Genomic DNA, 16,214 nt, shown 5'->3' with positions numbered 1-16,214 from the left:
ATTTGCTAAAATCATTTAAGTTCATTCTTCTTCCTCATGAATGTACACATAGCACCCCATACTGACAGAAAAACACAGAATTGTTGACATTGTTGCAGATTTATTAAAAAAGAAAAACTGAAATATCACATGGTCCTAAGTATTCAGACCCTTTGCTGTGACACTCATATATTTAACTCAGGTGCTTTCCATTTCTTCTGATCATCCTTGAGATGGTTCTACACCTTCATTTGAGTCCAGCTGTGTTTGATTATACTGATTGGACTTGATTAGGAAAGCCACACACCTGTCTATATAAGACCTTCCAGATCACAATGCATGTCAGAGCAAATGAGAATCATGAGGTCAAAGGAACTGCCTGAAGAGCTCAGAGACAGAATTGTGGCAAGGCACAGATCTGGCCAAGGTTACAAAAAGATTTCTGCTGCACTTAAGGTTCCTAAGAGCACAGTGGCCTCCATAATCCTCAAATCCACAATAATTTGAAAGAAACTCACACACTGCACATTGTATTATCCTATGACACAGCAGATTATAGGATTTCTCACAAGTTAAGTTACAGACTCTTAAGCTGACAGGCAGGGAGAGAGGAGAGCACCTGTCTGATGGAGGCACAGCCATGATTACCATGGTCAGCAAAGACAGGGGGACACAGGAACTGGCAGAGTCAACCAGGTTTTTTTAGAACTTGGAGAGGGGTAAATGACACAGCACAAGCACTGTGTTGCCTATCGTACTTCAAAGGTTCAGGATCTTTTAGTTATTTTTTTTTAAATGTTTTTTTTATGGTAACAATTACTTTAACTTCATTTTTGTACAGTGTTGCATGACCGTGCAATTTCCAGTTAAAATAGCGACATGCCGAATAGCAAAAAATGCCCTGGTTATGATGAGAGTGAAGTAGTTAATAGTTGGTTTTCTTTTCTTTTCTTTTTTTTTTTTTTTGGGCCAAATTTCTATTACCTTTTTTTTATTTTTTGCACAATTAACAACTGGTTTTATCTTTACAGGTTTGCAATAAGGAAGATAATGCTTTTGGAGTTCAGGTGAGTTTATTGACTAGGCCTTGTGCAATCCATAGCCAAGCTAATGAACTGTCACTGAAGAGATGTGACCCTTTGTTTGTTTTGCATTTTCTTTTGATGATACAGTCACAGCGATGACGCATCCCTTTCACTCCTCCTCTCTCCCTTTTAAGTAAATATGAAGTTTTATTTGAGAGAGTTTTAATGTAAATGACTTCTGTTGTGCCATTTTAAATAAAACCCATAGTTCTCTGGGTATTCTGTGTCACAAGTCTATTTGTCTATGTTAGAACGAAAGGCAAAACTTTTTTCATTTTGGATAGAGCAAGGGACGGTTATAACCCATCAGTTTTTTTTTTTTTTTCCATCTGTGTCCCATTGAGATTTCCCTTTACTTTCTGTTCCATAGCCAATGTCAGAAGTGAGGGGAACTCCTTCCAAAGTGAAAGAATCCCTGGTTGTCACCAGAACTAATGTACCTATTGGAAGATTTTCCCCTCTATTCTTGTTTTGGGGTAATCCAAAATTTGGGATTTTCTTTCACGTTTAGGGATAACAGTAAAGAGAGCAATCGGAGAGGGCGAGTCTCCCTAAGGGGCACAGACAGCATTAAAACCTTGGCAGGTGTTCTAATTTCTCTTCACTCTATCCAAAGCCTAAAAAGTGGGTTCAATTTATACTCCTAATACCGTCTTATATCTTATGCACAAATACCGGTTTTGTTTTTTCAATCTTGTTTGATCTTAATAACCTTGATATATATATATAATATATATATATATATATATACCATAATTTGTAATGCAGTTATATATTTTTCTCTTGTATCACCAATTGATCCTCAATAAATAAGTTTGTAAACAAAAATAAAAATGGCTTTAGTTATTTTTTGACTAGTTGCAGACTTTGGGTGTGCACGCCCCAAAAAAGGTCATCATTGTACAGTAAAGTTTGCCAGGACCCCGACCCCTGTAAACAATTGTGGCCTTTGATTAACCTAGGGTCAGCAACTTCTTAAAAAAAAAGCAGCCTGACAGTGTTTTTAAATAGCACTTGCTCAGACACTACAGAAACAATGGTGCATTGTTACTTTTGTATCATTCTGTTCATTCATCTGCAGATCAAAGAGATGAACTTCAATCTGGTGATGAGCTGGCTTTGCCACATGCTCTTATGGGAGGTTGGTTGCAGTTGCTGCTGACAGGTTTTTCCTGGGTGCGCATCGGGGGTGTTGAGCAGGGTTCCCTGCCACCTTGGGGTTGGTGACTAGGGCAGGGATGTCATCTGGGCTTGTTGGGCTGGGGGAGCGGATGTTTTTACCATCCGCGGTTACGTGCCTCGCGTGGCCGAATCCGGCCAAAAATGTAGGCCCGGCTTTGCAGCCTACTTGTCGAAACCTATGTGAGGTGTCATTTACACAGTAACCATGCATAATATTTAGCACTGATTACTGTATTAATGTCACTGGTCCCCAAAAAGTGTAAAAAATGTCAGGGGTCCGATCTGTCGGCCGCAATGTCGCAGTCCTGCTAAAAATCGCTGATCACCGCCATTACTAATAAAAAAATAAAGTCCAAAAATGTATCCCGTAGGTTGTCAAAAATATGTAGCAGAATACAAATTGGCCTAAACTGATAAAAAAAAATTTGATTTTTGTTTTTTATATTTTTTTTAATATTTTTTTTTATTGTGAATATTTTATAAACAAAGTAAAAAATATGGTGTTTTTTTTTTCAAAATTGTCGCTCTTTTTTTGTTTATAGTGCTAAATCTAAAAACCGCAGAGGTGATCAAATACCACCAAAATAAAGCTCTATTTGTGAGAGAAAAAATGACATCAATTGTATTTGCATACAGCGTCATACGACCACGCAATCTTTCATTAAAGTAACGCAGTGCTGAATCGTAAAAAATGGCTTGGTCATTAAGGGGGTAAAACCTTCCGGGACTGAAGTGGTTAATAATCCGTGTCTGAAAGTACCAGTGCCTAATTTGTAGACTGACTTTCTGGCTTCAATGCTTTTAGCGTTCCAAATCTGGAAAATTTATTCAAATCGGAAATGATGCAGAAATATCAGAAGTCCTCATTTTCTCACCTAGTCTGGGTCAGTGGATAAAAGTGTTGAAGCCAGAAGGTCATTAAGCCACTAACTTGGAAAAGAAAAGTTGACAATGGTAACATTTATGTTTCTCCTAAAGAAAGGTTCTCTTTAAGGCCCCCTTCACACAGGGGAGTCCGTCGGTGGACTCAGTTTTTCTCAGCGGGGGATCGATCCGCTTAACCCCCCGCTGAGCAGGCGGATGGCAGCTCTGTCTCCGCGCTGTGTGCGGAGACAGAGCTGTCAGGTTTCCACTCTTCTCTATGGGGGAATCGGATGAGAACGGACCGCCTGTCTGTTCTCATCCAATCCGATACGCCAGGCGGATGGAAAATAGGGTTTCCATCCGTCCAGATTTGACGGACACAATCAGATCGAATGTCAGCTGACATGTCTCCGCTGACATCCGATGCCCCATAAAGATACATGGGGCACCCATTCAGATCCGCCTGAAAAACTGACAGGCGGATCTGAACGGTCCGCAAGTGTGAAAGGGGCCTAAGAGTTTTTTTCTTTTTTTAAGAATAAAGGGATTGTAAACGATCACCTTGTAAAACAACCCATTCAGTTTAAAATCGAAATGAAAGGCAAAACATTTTTGTATAGATTTATAAAAACATATAAAATACCTTTTTTGTTCCCCCCCTTTTTTTTTTTTTTTTTTTTTAAAAGACCACATTTTCTTTGTTCTCAGCTGCATAGAAGCTGGGGGGGGGGGGGGGGGGGAGAAGCAGCAGGACACGGAGTTTGCCAGTGAATGGGTGTGCAGCGGGGGCGTCACTGCAAGTCTGATCATTAGAAGAGTGCACACTGAGTTCCCAGCATAGCTAGAGAACTGAACACGGTGTACTTTCCTGCTTAGTGTGGTCAGTTTGTATAGGAAAGTAAGGGGACTGGCAGGATTACCGGGGTTTTCACATAAAGGAAGCAATACAAAGAGAACAGGATACTTTCTCATACAAGTACATGGCACATCAGGCACATATCAGGAATATGAAGTGTTGGTAACAAACACTTTAAAGAGTGGTGAGTTTACACCTGACTAATACAGTGGCGTAGCGTGGGGGGTGCAGGGGGGGCCGGCCGCACCGGGCGCAACATCTGGGGGGGGGGCGCATCCACAGTGTCACTCTGTCTGACTCTGACATACACAGTTCATACACTGTCTGCGGCTGCCTCCATCTTTAGGCTGGGAGATGTCCAGCGCGGCTGCCCTATGGCTGAAAATGGCGGGGCGGGGGGGGGGGGCTGGACTGTGCCTCACCTGTCCATTGGTGTAGGGTGGGGTGGCGTTGCAAGCCAAGCCCCGCCTATGCCGCCTCTCCTCACAGCTCAGTTAGTTTAGCAGCGAGTGAGTCAGCAGCCTGGCGCTGTCATAGAGTCAGCAGCAGTGGCGGCTGGTGCGTTGGGGGCGCAGGGGCGCCACCCCCCATCCATGCGTCCTGTCCCCTAACCTACATGCGGGGCGCTGGGCGCATGGAGTTCAACAGGGTTTTTTTTTTAATCACCTGATTAGAGCCAGAGGCTCTAATAGGCTTCAGAAAAGGGTGGACCCTAGGCGCAGAGCAGTGCGCCCCGAGCCCACCCATTGTGTGACAATAGCGAATAAAAATTTGCTATTGTCACACGGATCCTCCTCCTGGCCAATCAGAAAGCATTGAAAGGGGGCATGCTGGTCATTCTGCATTGAAAGGGGGCATGCTGGCCATTCTGCTTTGAAAGGGGGCACACTGGTCATTCTGCATTGAAAGGGGGCACGCTGGTCTTTCTGCATTGAAAGGGGGCACGCTGGTCTCTCTGCATTGAAAGGGGGCACGCTGGTCATTCTGCATTGAAAGGGGGCTCGCTGGTCTCTCTGCATTGAAAGGGGGCATGCTGGTCTCTCTGCATTGAAAGGGGGCACGCTGGTCTCTCTGCATTGAAAGGGGGCACGCTGGTCACTCTGCATTGAAAGGGGGCACACTGGTCTCTCTGCATTGAAAGGGGGCACGCTGGTCTTTCTGCATTGAATTGCATCAGTATTTTCATAACAAACAATACATGTGCTTAGGGGTTAAGGGTTTCTTTAACTAATCTAGTGGAAGAGACTTGAGTGCTAAAATACCACGGGTTAGGGGGCGCAAATTACTTGCCTTGCCCCGGGTGCTGACAACCCACGCTACGCCACTGGACTAATATATAAAAAGTTATTTATCCAAGATGTACGATGTAGCACCCAGTAGCTGCAACACTTTTTGTATGTTAGTTCTTTAAGCATTTATTGTGCCTCTGTAAAGCTCTGGCCCACTGTGAAGATGTTTGGGCTTGCATCAAGCCGTGTTTGGATGTATGTTGTAAGCAATATTAAATGCCTTTTTTTCCTTATTTGATTTAGCCAGTACCTTGAGAACTACCTGTGGGTGAATTACTCGGCAAAAGTGTCTAGTAAAGCCTACGTGATGTCTATTTGCTGTATGGTCAATGAAAAGTTCCGTGAAAACGTTCCTGCTTGGGAGGTAGGACTTTCATACTTCTACTTTCAGGACTTTTATTGTCTTTTACCCGTTTGAGGAATAATAACACCAGAGTAGTCAAGGCAGTTTGAAAGATGAATCGGAATAATGTATATTCAATATTAGTAGCTTGATATATATATATATATATATATATATATATATATATATATATATATATATATATATATATACAGTGCTCAGCATAAAAGAGTACACCCCTTTTGAAAAGTAAGATAAATGAACACAAGAACAATTTCCAAAATTTTGGCAAAACTGAGTTTCATAAAACGTTTGTTTAGGTCACTAATTTAAAGATAAATATATAACTTTTAGATTACAAAATCTTCAGTTTTACTTAAATCAGTTGATGCAAAAATGAATACACCCCACAACAAAAACTACTACATCTAGTATTTTGTATGATCTCTATGATTTGTAAGGACAGCACCAAGTCTTCTTGCCATGGAATGAACAAATTGGTGACATATTGCAACATCTATCTTTTTTTCATTCTTCAAGAAGATCGTGGATTGAGAGTGATGCACAACTTCTTCAGAATTCCCCATTGGGTTCTGATCAGGAGATCTTGGCCACTGAATCACTTTCACCCGATTCTTCTTCAGAAATGCACCAGTGGCCTTAGATGTGTGTTTTGGATCATTGTCATGTTGGAAAAGTGCACGATGTCCAAGGGCATGGAGTGATGGTAGCATCTTCTCTTTCAATATAGAGCAGTACATGATGCCATCAATGAAATGCAGCACTCATGCAGCCCCACAGAAAGACACTGCCACCACCATGTTTTACTGTAGGCACCATGCATTTTTCTTTGTACCCCTCACCTTTGTCACGCCATACAGTTTTAAAGCAATCAGTTACAAAAAATCTATCTTGATTTCATCAATCCAGAATTCCAGCAGTCTTCTTTTTCAGCATGGGCCCTGGCAAATTCCAGGTGGGCTTTTTTGTGCATGGGCTTTAGGAGAAGTGTTCTTCATGGACGACACCCATGCATGCCATTCCTCTGCAGTGTAAGCTATATTGTGCCACGGGAAACAATCACCCCAGTTTGGGTTTCTACTTCTTCAGCGAACTGCAATGAAATTGCATGGCGATTTTCTTCTAACCTTCTCTTCAGAATATGCTCCTGTCGAGGTGTTAACCTATGTGCATGGCCTTGACGTCTCTGTGAGATGGTTGCAGTTTCATCTTTGTTAATTTTTGTATCACTTTTGCTCCAGTATTCTGACTGATCTGTAAAGCTTTGCTGATCTTGTAAGCTTCACCTTTCTTGTGTAAAGAAATTATTTTCTTTCTCAGGCCTTGTGACCTGTCTATTTCATATGGTGCCATTGCTGGCAGCATGACATGGGAAGGGGTTTGCTTTGCTAAAGCTAAAGATTTTAACAGTTTCAAAAAACAGTTAAATTCCACATTGTGCTCTCAACCAAACTGTCAAAACATCAAGTGGGCTGGTGTCCTAACCGATCACATGTGTGGCATCATGGGAGTTGAAGATTAACCTCCTCCCGCCTGCCATATAGGGATATGACGGCAGACGGGATCTCCTCTCATCGCTCCTTTCCGCTCTCGCTAGGACACGGCGCGACCCCGATCTCGGTAAAGAATTGGTGACATGGCTCTTTACCCATGTGATCAGTCGTGACCAATCACAGCCGATCACATGTAAATGCGGAAGTGCCACTGGTCGGATTTCCTCACCTCACATTGACATAGTGTGAGGTGAGGAGAGTCGATCAGCGGCATCTCCTCGCAGGGGAGACTATACAGGTAATCAGGACAGTGATCGTCAGTGCCCTATTACTGTGCAGCCCCAACAGTGCCTAGCAAGCGTCACCATCAGTGCCCATCATTGACACCAGTCAGTGCTGCCTTTCAGTGCCACCTATCATTTCCCATCAGCACAGCATATTAGTGCCACCTATTCAGTGCCCATCAGTACAGCCTCTTGGTGCCCATCAGTGCTGCCCCATCAGCGCACATCAGTGAAGGAGAAAATTTACTTAGTTTGTGCCAGAAAATGTTGTAAATAAAAACATTTTTCTCTAGCGCTCATTGACAGACGTAGTCCTCGGTGATACACCACCTTCGGGTTATGTTGCCTCCACAGGAGCAGGACTAGACAGGAAATTAAAAAGCTCTGGCCACACCCTAGGGGCAGTCCCAGAGGGTATATCCTCTCTATCTCTGCCTCAGCAAATCAGTTATTTTCTGTCTAGTTAGGAGTAAGGACCTAGATACCTTGCTGGGATCTTAGGTCCTGGCAAGAATTTTTTCTTAAAGGATTTTTTAGACAGCTTTTTCTCTCCAGTGTTCCTGTGAGATCTTCAAGCAAGAAAGCTGAACTGGGCGACGGGCTGGATGTTGAGATCCGGTGGTCACCCCAGTTCAGCCTACGAGCGCGTGCAGGCCATAGCTCCGCGCTGGGTCGGCCGCGACAAAGTCCCATTAAAGGACTAACCCCGCGAGTTAAACGTCTCGCTGAAACGCCAAAGACCATGAGTCACGGCGTCCGTATCGGTCGACAGCCCTCCCGCCCCGGTGGAGAGGGGTACTGTCAGGAGTTGGTGCCCGCCTGATTCCGGTATGGTGAGTAGTATGTTCCCCCTTTTCCCCTGACGGGTCTTGTGGTGAACGCGGGCCCCTCTCTGTATGGTAAGATAGAGTCCCTCTCTATCCTATAACATGACACAGATCCTCCTATTTTGAGTGTGATTTTATGTGCAAAAAGCCAGGAGGCTTGGTTTGGGAGCTAACAATCTAATTGTATACATGTTAAAAAGATGTAATCTGTGGCATTCTGGGAATCTTACGGTGATAAGAATAAGTTACCTACCAGTCAGAAGCCACGGACATGTAGACTGCCTTCCTAATCAGATCTCCAGCTATTAGCAGGCCTCCCGAATGGCCATGCGGTCCGCCAGGGCCGGTACCGCCAACCACGCCATATCCCCATGCAGAGAGAGTGTTGTGTGCCCTGCAGCACACCGCTATTCAGTACAGGCCGCCGCCATTTTTTTTTCTGGATCGCACGAGCCGCCATTTTGGCGTAGCCTCGTGTCTCCAGCATGGGGGCGGCCATGTTTGAGGTGATCCAAACACCTCGTGGAGCTTGGGGAGGCGCCGGAAGGCGTGCAGAGGGGCGGAGCCGCCTCCTTTCTTCCTGGGCAGCCAGCCAAAAGACTTCCTGTTTGTCAAGACAGCGCTGTAACCTGTTGCAGTTAAACTCTGAGCATCAAGTGGTGAGCCTGGGGGTCTATCTCTCTCTCTCGCTCGATCGATAGGGATCCCTAGCAGGTAACACTAAGGGGCTTTTTGTGGCGCTGGGGGTCTGAAAAAAAAAAAAAAAGTTTTTTATTTTTGAATTATATTATCCAGGAAGTGACTGGAATTATCATGGACCCTGCCACACATATTCCCCCACCTGTTTCCCTCGAGGGGGCCACGGGACCCGCCGGTGCACAGAGTGTAGAGTCATTTACAGCAATTTTGGTGTCTATGGTGGCTCGGGTGGAGGCGGCCTGTCAGGGACGGGGGTCAAGGAAGCGACCCCCGCCTACCCCTATACTATCTGACACCTCTGACTCAGATTCAGAGATGGTCACTGCAGTTGCAGGTTCCTCTGCAAGGGCTGTTATCCCAGGTAAAGCCCCCTCAGACAGTGAGGAGGACGCTTCTTCTCCTGCTATAATTCAGGAAGAAGCATTGGTGGACGCACTAGTTGTGGCAGTGCAGGAAACCTTAAAACTTGAGGCTTTACCGGCAGAGGCAACTGAAACAGAGATTCCTTTTGGTACTAATAAGCCCATCAAAACGGTGAAGGTTTTTCCTGTACCCAAATGTTTCGGTAATCAGATTAAAGGAGAATGGGAGCATTCTAAACGTACCTTTACTATTTCCAAGCGTATTGCTAGACGCTATCCGTTTGAGGAATCCATCATTAAGAAATGGACGGTACCACCAGTGGTGGATCCACCTATTTCCAGGCTGAATAAAGCCACGGTTATCCCAGTGGAGGACACTTCGTCCTTTAAGGATCCGGTGGATCGAAAGATGGAAGCAGAGTCCCGCACCATCTTCTCTCTGATAGGGTCAGCATTTAGACCAGTAATTGTTATTGGTCTAGTTTCCCAGACACTTACGGAATGGGCGAGAATGGTACGCCAAGACCTTAGGGGAAAGGATATTCCCCAGGAGACATCTGATTTGATGGAACAGATTATACAAGGGCTACAGTTTATCTGTGACGCAGCCTTGGACACTACTCCCTTATTAGGGCATGCATCTATGTCAGCGGTGATCCTCAGACGTGTGCTGTGGTTAAAATGCTGGTCAGCTGACCTAGGTTCCAAGAAGACCTTGACAAATCTCCCCTTTCAGGGGAATCGTCTATTTGGGGCCAACCTAGATGAAATCATTAAGGATGCCACTGGGGGCAAGAGCACTTTTTTGCCACAGGCAAAAGCTAAGGGACCTCGCAACAAGCGAGGACCTTTCTTTACCGCCCATAAAGGGCGCCCGGCTGGTACTAGCCAGAAAGGCAAGACTCCTCTAGGAGGGTTCAAGAAAGGCTGGTCGGACAAGCAGAGGACCAACCCAGCCAAACCCGAAGCAAAGGAGTACACAGCCTGAAGGTGCGCCCCCACCCGGTTTCAGGGTGGGGGGACGTTTTCACCGGTATTCAGGACATTAGATCGAGCATCGACTACTACTACCGGTGCGATTCTTCCCTTCCAACATTTAAGTACTACAGGAAGCGGTAGTTACCGTTCCCTGAATAGATCTTTTCCTTTACCTTTTCCTAAGATTAGTCTCTATACCTCACAGGAATCGGATCTGGTTGACCAGATAGGCCAAGTAGCCTCTAGTCGGGTGACTTCGGTCCCTGAGGTTCAACCAGAAAAGATCACCCTTCCTGATAACAATCAGGTATCTGATAAATGTGTGGGAACAGAAAACGACCAGACTTTCTCGGATGGTCGGGGCCAGATACCTCTAGGGACGCCTGGTTCAGATTCTATCAGCGCCAGTGGTCCTAGAAATTCTAGGCTGGCCTCCTTAAGCCGGCCTGGCCGACTTGGACATGCTAGTCGCAGACGTTCCGTGGGAACTTCGTCTCAGGGAGTGTCTGTGGTCTCAAGGACCAATTTACCATCATGCTTTACAGTCGCTGGGTTTAATGGCCTGGCCATTGAGACCCAAGTACTGAAGGACAGAGGTTTGTCTACTTCAGTCATTCCTACCCTTATTAAAGCAAGGAAAGCGACTTCCAGCAAGGTCTATTATCACACATGGAAGACTTATATTGCGTGGTGCGAATCTTTAGGATTTCCTCCACGTACCTATTCGGTGACTCGAATATTGGCCTTGTTGCAACAAGGGGTTGAGCAGAAGCTAGCCTTGAGCACCATCAAGGGTCAAGTTTCAGCATTAGCAATCTTCTTTCAGAAACCTTTAGCTACCAAGTCCTTGGTGCGGAATTTTATCCAGGGGGTGCGGCACCTGGCTCCTCCAGTCCGCGCGCCCTTACCGCCCTGGGATCTTAATTTGGTTTTGTCGGTTCTACAGAAACCTCCCTTTGAAAACATCAGGGAGATTCCCTTGCTTACTTTATCCCAGAAGGTGGCCTTCTTGGTGGCTATTACTTCTGCTCGCAGGGTGTCAGAACTGGCTGCATTATCATGCCAGTCCCCATACCTAGTGATTCATAGGGATAAGGTAGTACTTCATCCTAAGCCATCTTTTCTTCCTAAGGTGGTTTCAGATTTTCATCTGAATGAAGATATTGTACTACCTTCCTTGTGTCCTCAGCCCAAGCATCATCGGGAACATGCGTTGCATTCCTTAGATGTGGTTCGGGCAATCAGGGTATACCTGAAAGCTACGGAATCATTCCGTAACACGGATTCACTTTTTGTGATCACGGATGGCCCCAGAAAGGGTTTGCCTGCATCTGCCGCGACCATTGCCAAATGGATTAGACAAACGGTGGTACAGGCTTATTCTATTAAGGGTCAGAGTCCTCCGTTCCCTGTTAGGGCACACTCCACTCGAGCGCTCAGTACTTCCTGGGCCTTTCGCCATCAGGCGTCAGTGGTCCAGGTATGTAAGGCGGCCACCTGGTCGTCGGTACATACCTTTACAAAATTCTATAAAATTGATGTGACGGCATCGGCGGATGCCTCATTTGGCCGCAAGGTTTTGCAGGCCGCAATTTGAGGAGACCGGTGGTCTACCTCGAGGGTTTTTTTCTGTTTGAAAAAAAAAAAAAAGATTTTTTTCTCTTTTTTGTTGAGTCTCATCATTAAGGATGAGCATTGTAAACTTCTAGTTGGCACCGGTTGGGCCTTCTAGATTGGGATTTGATTTCATTTTCCCACCCCTCAGTTGTGATACTGCTCTGGGACGTCCCGAAGGTGGTGTATCACCGAGGACTACGTCTGTCAATGAGCGCTAGAGAAAAATGGATTTTTGTAAGATCTTACCGTAAAATCCTTTTCTCTTAGCTCATTGACAGACGTAGTCCCCGCCCCTCTGTTTTTTTGAGTTGGGTTGGGTTAAATCTCTAAAGACTGCTTTTTCACATAACTGATTTGCTGAGGCAGAGAGAGAGAGGATATACCCTCTGGGACTGCCCCTAGGGTGTGGCCAGAGCTTTTTAATTTCCTGTCTAGTCCTGCTCCTGTGGAGGCAACATAACCCGAAGGTGGTGTATCACCGAGGACTACGTCTGTCAATGAGCTAAGAGAAAAGGATTTTACGGTAAGATCTTACAAAAATCCATTTTTTATTTTTTTTCAAAATTTTCGGTCTTTTTTTTTTTTTTAATTTAAAAAAAAAAAAATCAAAAACCCAGTGGTGATTGGATACCACCAAAAGAAAACTCTTATTTGTGTAAAAAAAATTGATAATCATTTTTGCAACATGTTCTTGAATGAATTTGTTAGAAAAATACTTTTTTGTGTGTGCATATTAACAGATCTTGTTTTGTAATCAATGGCCTGCATTTGTGGGAGTAGTTTATAGAATAGATGTGAGTGAACACCGCTCTGGTCAGTCTCCCATCTCCACCTCCACTAAAAAGCAGACCAGGTGCTGGCCCAGTCTATCACGGATTCCAATGAGCAAAAATAATTCTGGTTGGCAGAATGTCCAGTAAAATCGCCTTTTATTCTAGCCAGTTTATATAAAACAAATCCAAAAACACAAATGGAGGGGAACATCATCACCAGCTATTGTTTCACGCTTCCTTAGCGCTTAGTCATAGCGCAAAGAAAGATAATAAGGCTAGAATGACCCAGCCAATCACTTGACTTGAATCCAAAAGAAAATTTATGTAAAATACTAAAGATGAGAGGTCATAATGGAGGTCCATGGAGCCTTCAAGATTTGAAGATTGTGTGGAAGAAGGGGTCAAAATCGCACCTTAGCATGCAATAATTTCTCCATACAAGAGGTGTTTTGAAGCTGTGATTTACCAACAAAAATTGTGTACGAAGCATTAAATAAATTTCAGTTAGCGTGTCCAATACCTTTTCCCTGTGTCATTCCATTTTATTACACATAGCTTAATTTCTGAACTTTATTTGTTTTGAGTTCTTTTATGTATAATTGCTTGGGTTTTTACTGACATTTGGGGAAAATTTCTTGTCAATAGCACCTTTAGAAATACATCTAGAAAAATGGTGACATTTTCATTACTTTTTTACCTGCTGTATAGAATTAGGTGAAGCCTAGCTCTATAGACAGAGTTTGACTTATATGAAATATAGGGCATACTTACCATAACTGGAAGGGCTTAGAAATTCTTAAAGTGGAACTAATGTCTCCATACCTACCTGTCCAATGGCTCGGCATCTTCTTCTGAGTGCCGGTCTTCGGGCCTCTTTATTGACCAGTGTGGGGTAATGTCACTCCTGCCACTGGAGGGAAGGCTGTCATCCAGGCACTCGGAGACCGGCCCGGCACTGTATGCTGAAGTTTACAGTGCTGAAGGAGATGGCAAGTAGGGACATTTTTATTGCAGAGTGCATGTCTCTTGTACGATAAAAACCTCCACTTTAACAGTCAAAACATTGCAGTAAAAAATAAATGTGGTAATTTTTTTATTTTTTTTTTTTCCTTGAGACTACAGGTGAATTTAATCTTTAACATTATAGCAGGAGAAAACATTCCAGCAATTGGATTTTATCTTTTTGGACAAACATATGGGTCCAGTTATGTCGGCCCCTTCTGTACTTTTAATCTTAAAGCAACCCTGTCCCTAAAATCCAAGAGGAGATGCTCGTTCCCTGTAGTGAAGATAGTAACTACTTACAGTAGCTCACAAAAGTGAGTACACCCCTCCATGTTTTTGTAAATATTTTACTATATCTTCTCATGTGACGACACTGAAGAAATGACACTTTGCTACAATGTAAAGTAGTGAGTGTACAGCTTGTATAACAGTGTAATTTTGCTGTCCCCTCAAAATCACTCATCACACAGCCATTAATATCGAAACCGCTGGCAACAGAGGTTAGTACACCCCTAAGTGAAAATGTCCAAATTGGGCCTAATTAGTTATTTCCCCCCCCCCCCCCCCCCCTTGTAATGTTGCTTGTTAGTGTTACAAGGTCTCAGATGTGAATGGGGAGCAGGTGTAATTAATTTGGTGTTATCGCTCTCACTCTCTCATACTGGTCACTGGAAGTTCAACATGGCACATCATGGCTGAGATCTCTGAGTATCTGAAAAAAAAAGAATTGTTGCTCTGCATAAAGATGGCCTAGGCTGTAAGAAGATTGCCAAGACCCTGAAACTGTAGCACAGTGGCCAAGACCATACAGAGGTTTAACATGACAGGTTCCACTTAGAACAGGCCTCGCCATGGTCGACCAAAGAAGTTGAGTGCATGTGCTCAGTGTCATATCCAGAGATTGTCTTTGGGAATTAGACACATGGGTGCTGCCAGCATTGCTGCAGAGGTTGAAGGGGGGTGGGGGGTCAGCCTGTCAGTGCTCAGAACATATGCCACACACTGCATCAAATTGGTCTGCATGGCTGTCATCCCAGAAGGAAGCCTCTTCTAAAGGTGAAACCCCGCAAACCGTTTGCTGAAGACAAGCAGACTAAGGACATGGTTTACTGGAACCATGTCCTGTGGTCTGATGAGACCAAGATGAACAATTTTTATGGTCTCAAGCGTGTGTCACGACAATCAGGTGAGGAGTACAAAGACAAGTGTTTCATGCCTACAGTCAAGCATGGTGGTGGGAGTGTCATGGTCTGGGGCTGCATAAGTGCTGCCAGCACTGTGGAGCTACAGTTCATTGAGGGAACTTTGAATGCCAACATGTACTGTGACATACTGAAGCAGAGCATGATCCCCTCCCTTCGAGGACTGGGCCACAGGGCAGTATTCCAACAGAACGACCCCAAGCACACCTTCAAGACGACCACTGCCTTGTTAAAGAAGCTTTGGGTAAAGGTGATGGACTGGCCAAGCATGTCTTCAGAACTAAACCCTATTGAGCATCTGTGGGGCATCCTCAAATGGAAGGTGGAGGAGTGCAAGGTCTCTAACATCCACCAGCTTCGTGATGTCTTCATGGAGGAGTGGAAGAGGACTCCAGTGGCAACCTGTGAAGCTCTGGTGAACTCCATGCCCAAGAGGGTTAAGGCAGTGCTGGTAAAAAATGGTGGCCACACAATATTGACACTTTGTGCCCAATTTGGATATTTTAACTTAGGGGTGTACTCACTTTTGTTGGCAGCGGTTTAGACATTAATGGCTGTATGTTGAGTTTTTTTGAGGGGACATCAAATTTACACTGTTATACAAGCTGTACACTCACTGCTTTACATTGTAGCAAAGTGTCATTTCTTCATTGTCACATGAAAATATATAATATATTTACATAAACATGAGGGGTGTACTCACTTTTGTGAGATACTGTACCTCTCAAGCCTCCCATACTGCTGTGACTAAGGTGAATTGCTGATTAAAGTCTCTAAAAAAAAAAAAAAAAACACATTTGTGAGAGTGTACCCTGTGTCCTCATTATGACATTATGTGCTCATTTGTTCCTCCCACCAACAACCTCTACATCACTACTGTGTCCTGTAGTAATTTAGGGGTCATTGGTAGGAATCAGTGAGTAGGTGACACCGGTGGTCAACACACTCAGAAGTGTTGGTTTCTGAAGAGACCTCAGTTGGCGGTTCCTTTTCATCATAGCAGCATAGGCAGCTAAAGAGGCAAGTGTTTGCTATATTTTGTACAGGTAGAATGTTTGTTTATTTCTGCTTAAATTTTTAGTGACGGGGTTGCTTTAGACCCCGTTCACACTGGGGCGATCCGACTTGCCGGGGCGACCTCACAGGTCGCGGCGCGCAGCTCGCACCGCGACCTCGGAGCGGCCGGCAAGGACTTCACAACATTGAAGTCAATGCAGGTCACTCCGCGTCACCCCAAAGAAGCTCCGGACCCTTTTTCTAAGTCGGAGCGACTTGTGTCGCTCCTATTAGAACGGGTCCGCAGCTTCTTTATGGCAGGCGACCTGTCAGGCGACCAGGTCGCCTGACAGGTCGCC

At 44.6% G+C, this 16,214-nt stretch overlaps 1 protein-coding gene across 1 annotated transcript in view; it reads left to right on the top strand.

Moving 5' to 3' along the window:
• AQR (aquarius intron-binding spliceosomal factor) overlaps positions 1-16,214 on the top strand; it is a 213,882-nt gene that overhangs the window by 9,670 nt on the left and 187,998 nt on the right. The window contains exons 4-5 of the mRNA XM_082242923.1: positions 1,011-1,046; positions 5,499-5,619. Of these exons, the coding sequence (XP_082099049.1) occupies positions 1,011-1,046; positions 5,499-5,619 (157 nt within the window). The remainder of the gene's footprint in view (positions 1-1,010; positions 1,047-5,498; positions 5,620-16,214) is intronic.

This window comes from Pelophylax lessonae (assembly GCF_965119305.1).
Source record: "Pelophylax lessonae genome assembly, chromosome: 13".
In the NCBI taxonomy this organism is placed as follows: Eukaryota; Metazoa; Chordata; class Amphibia; order Anura; family Ranidae; genus Pelophylax; species Pelophylax lessonae.
The sequence above is the reverse complement of the archived record's forward strand: the minus strand, read 5'-3'. Positions and strand labels throughout refer to the sequence as shown.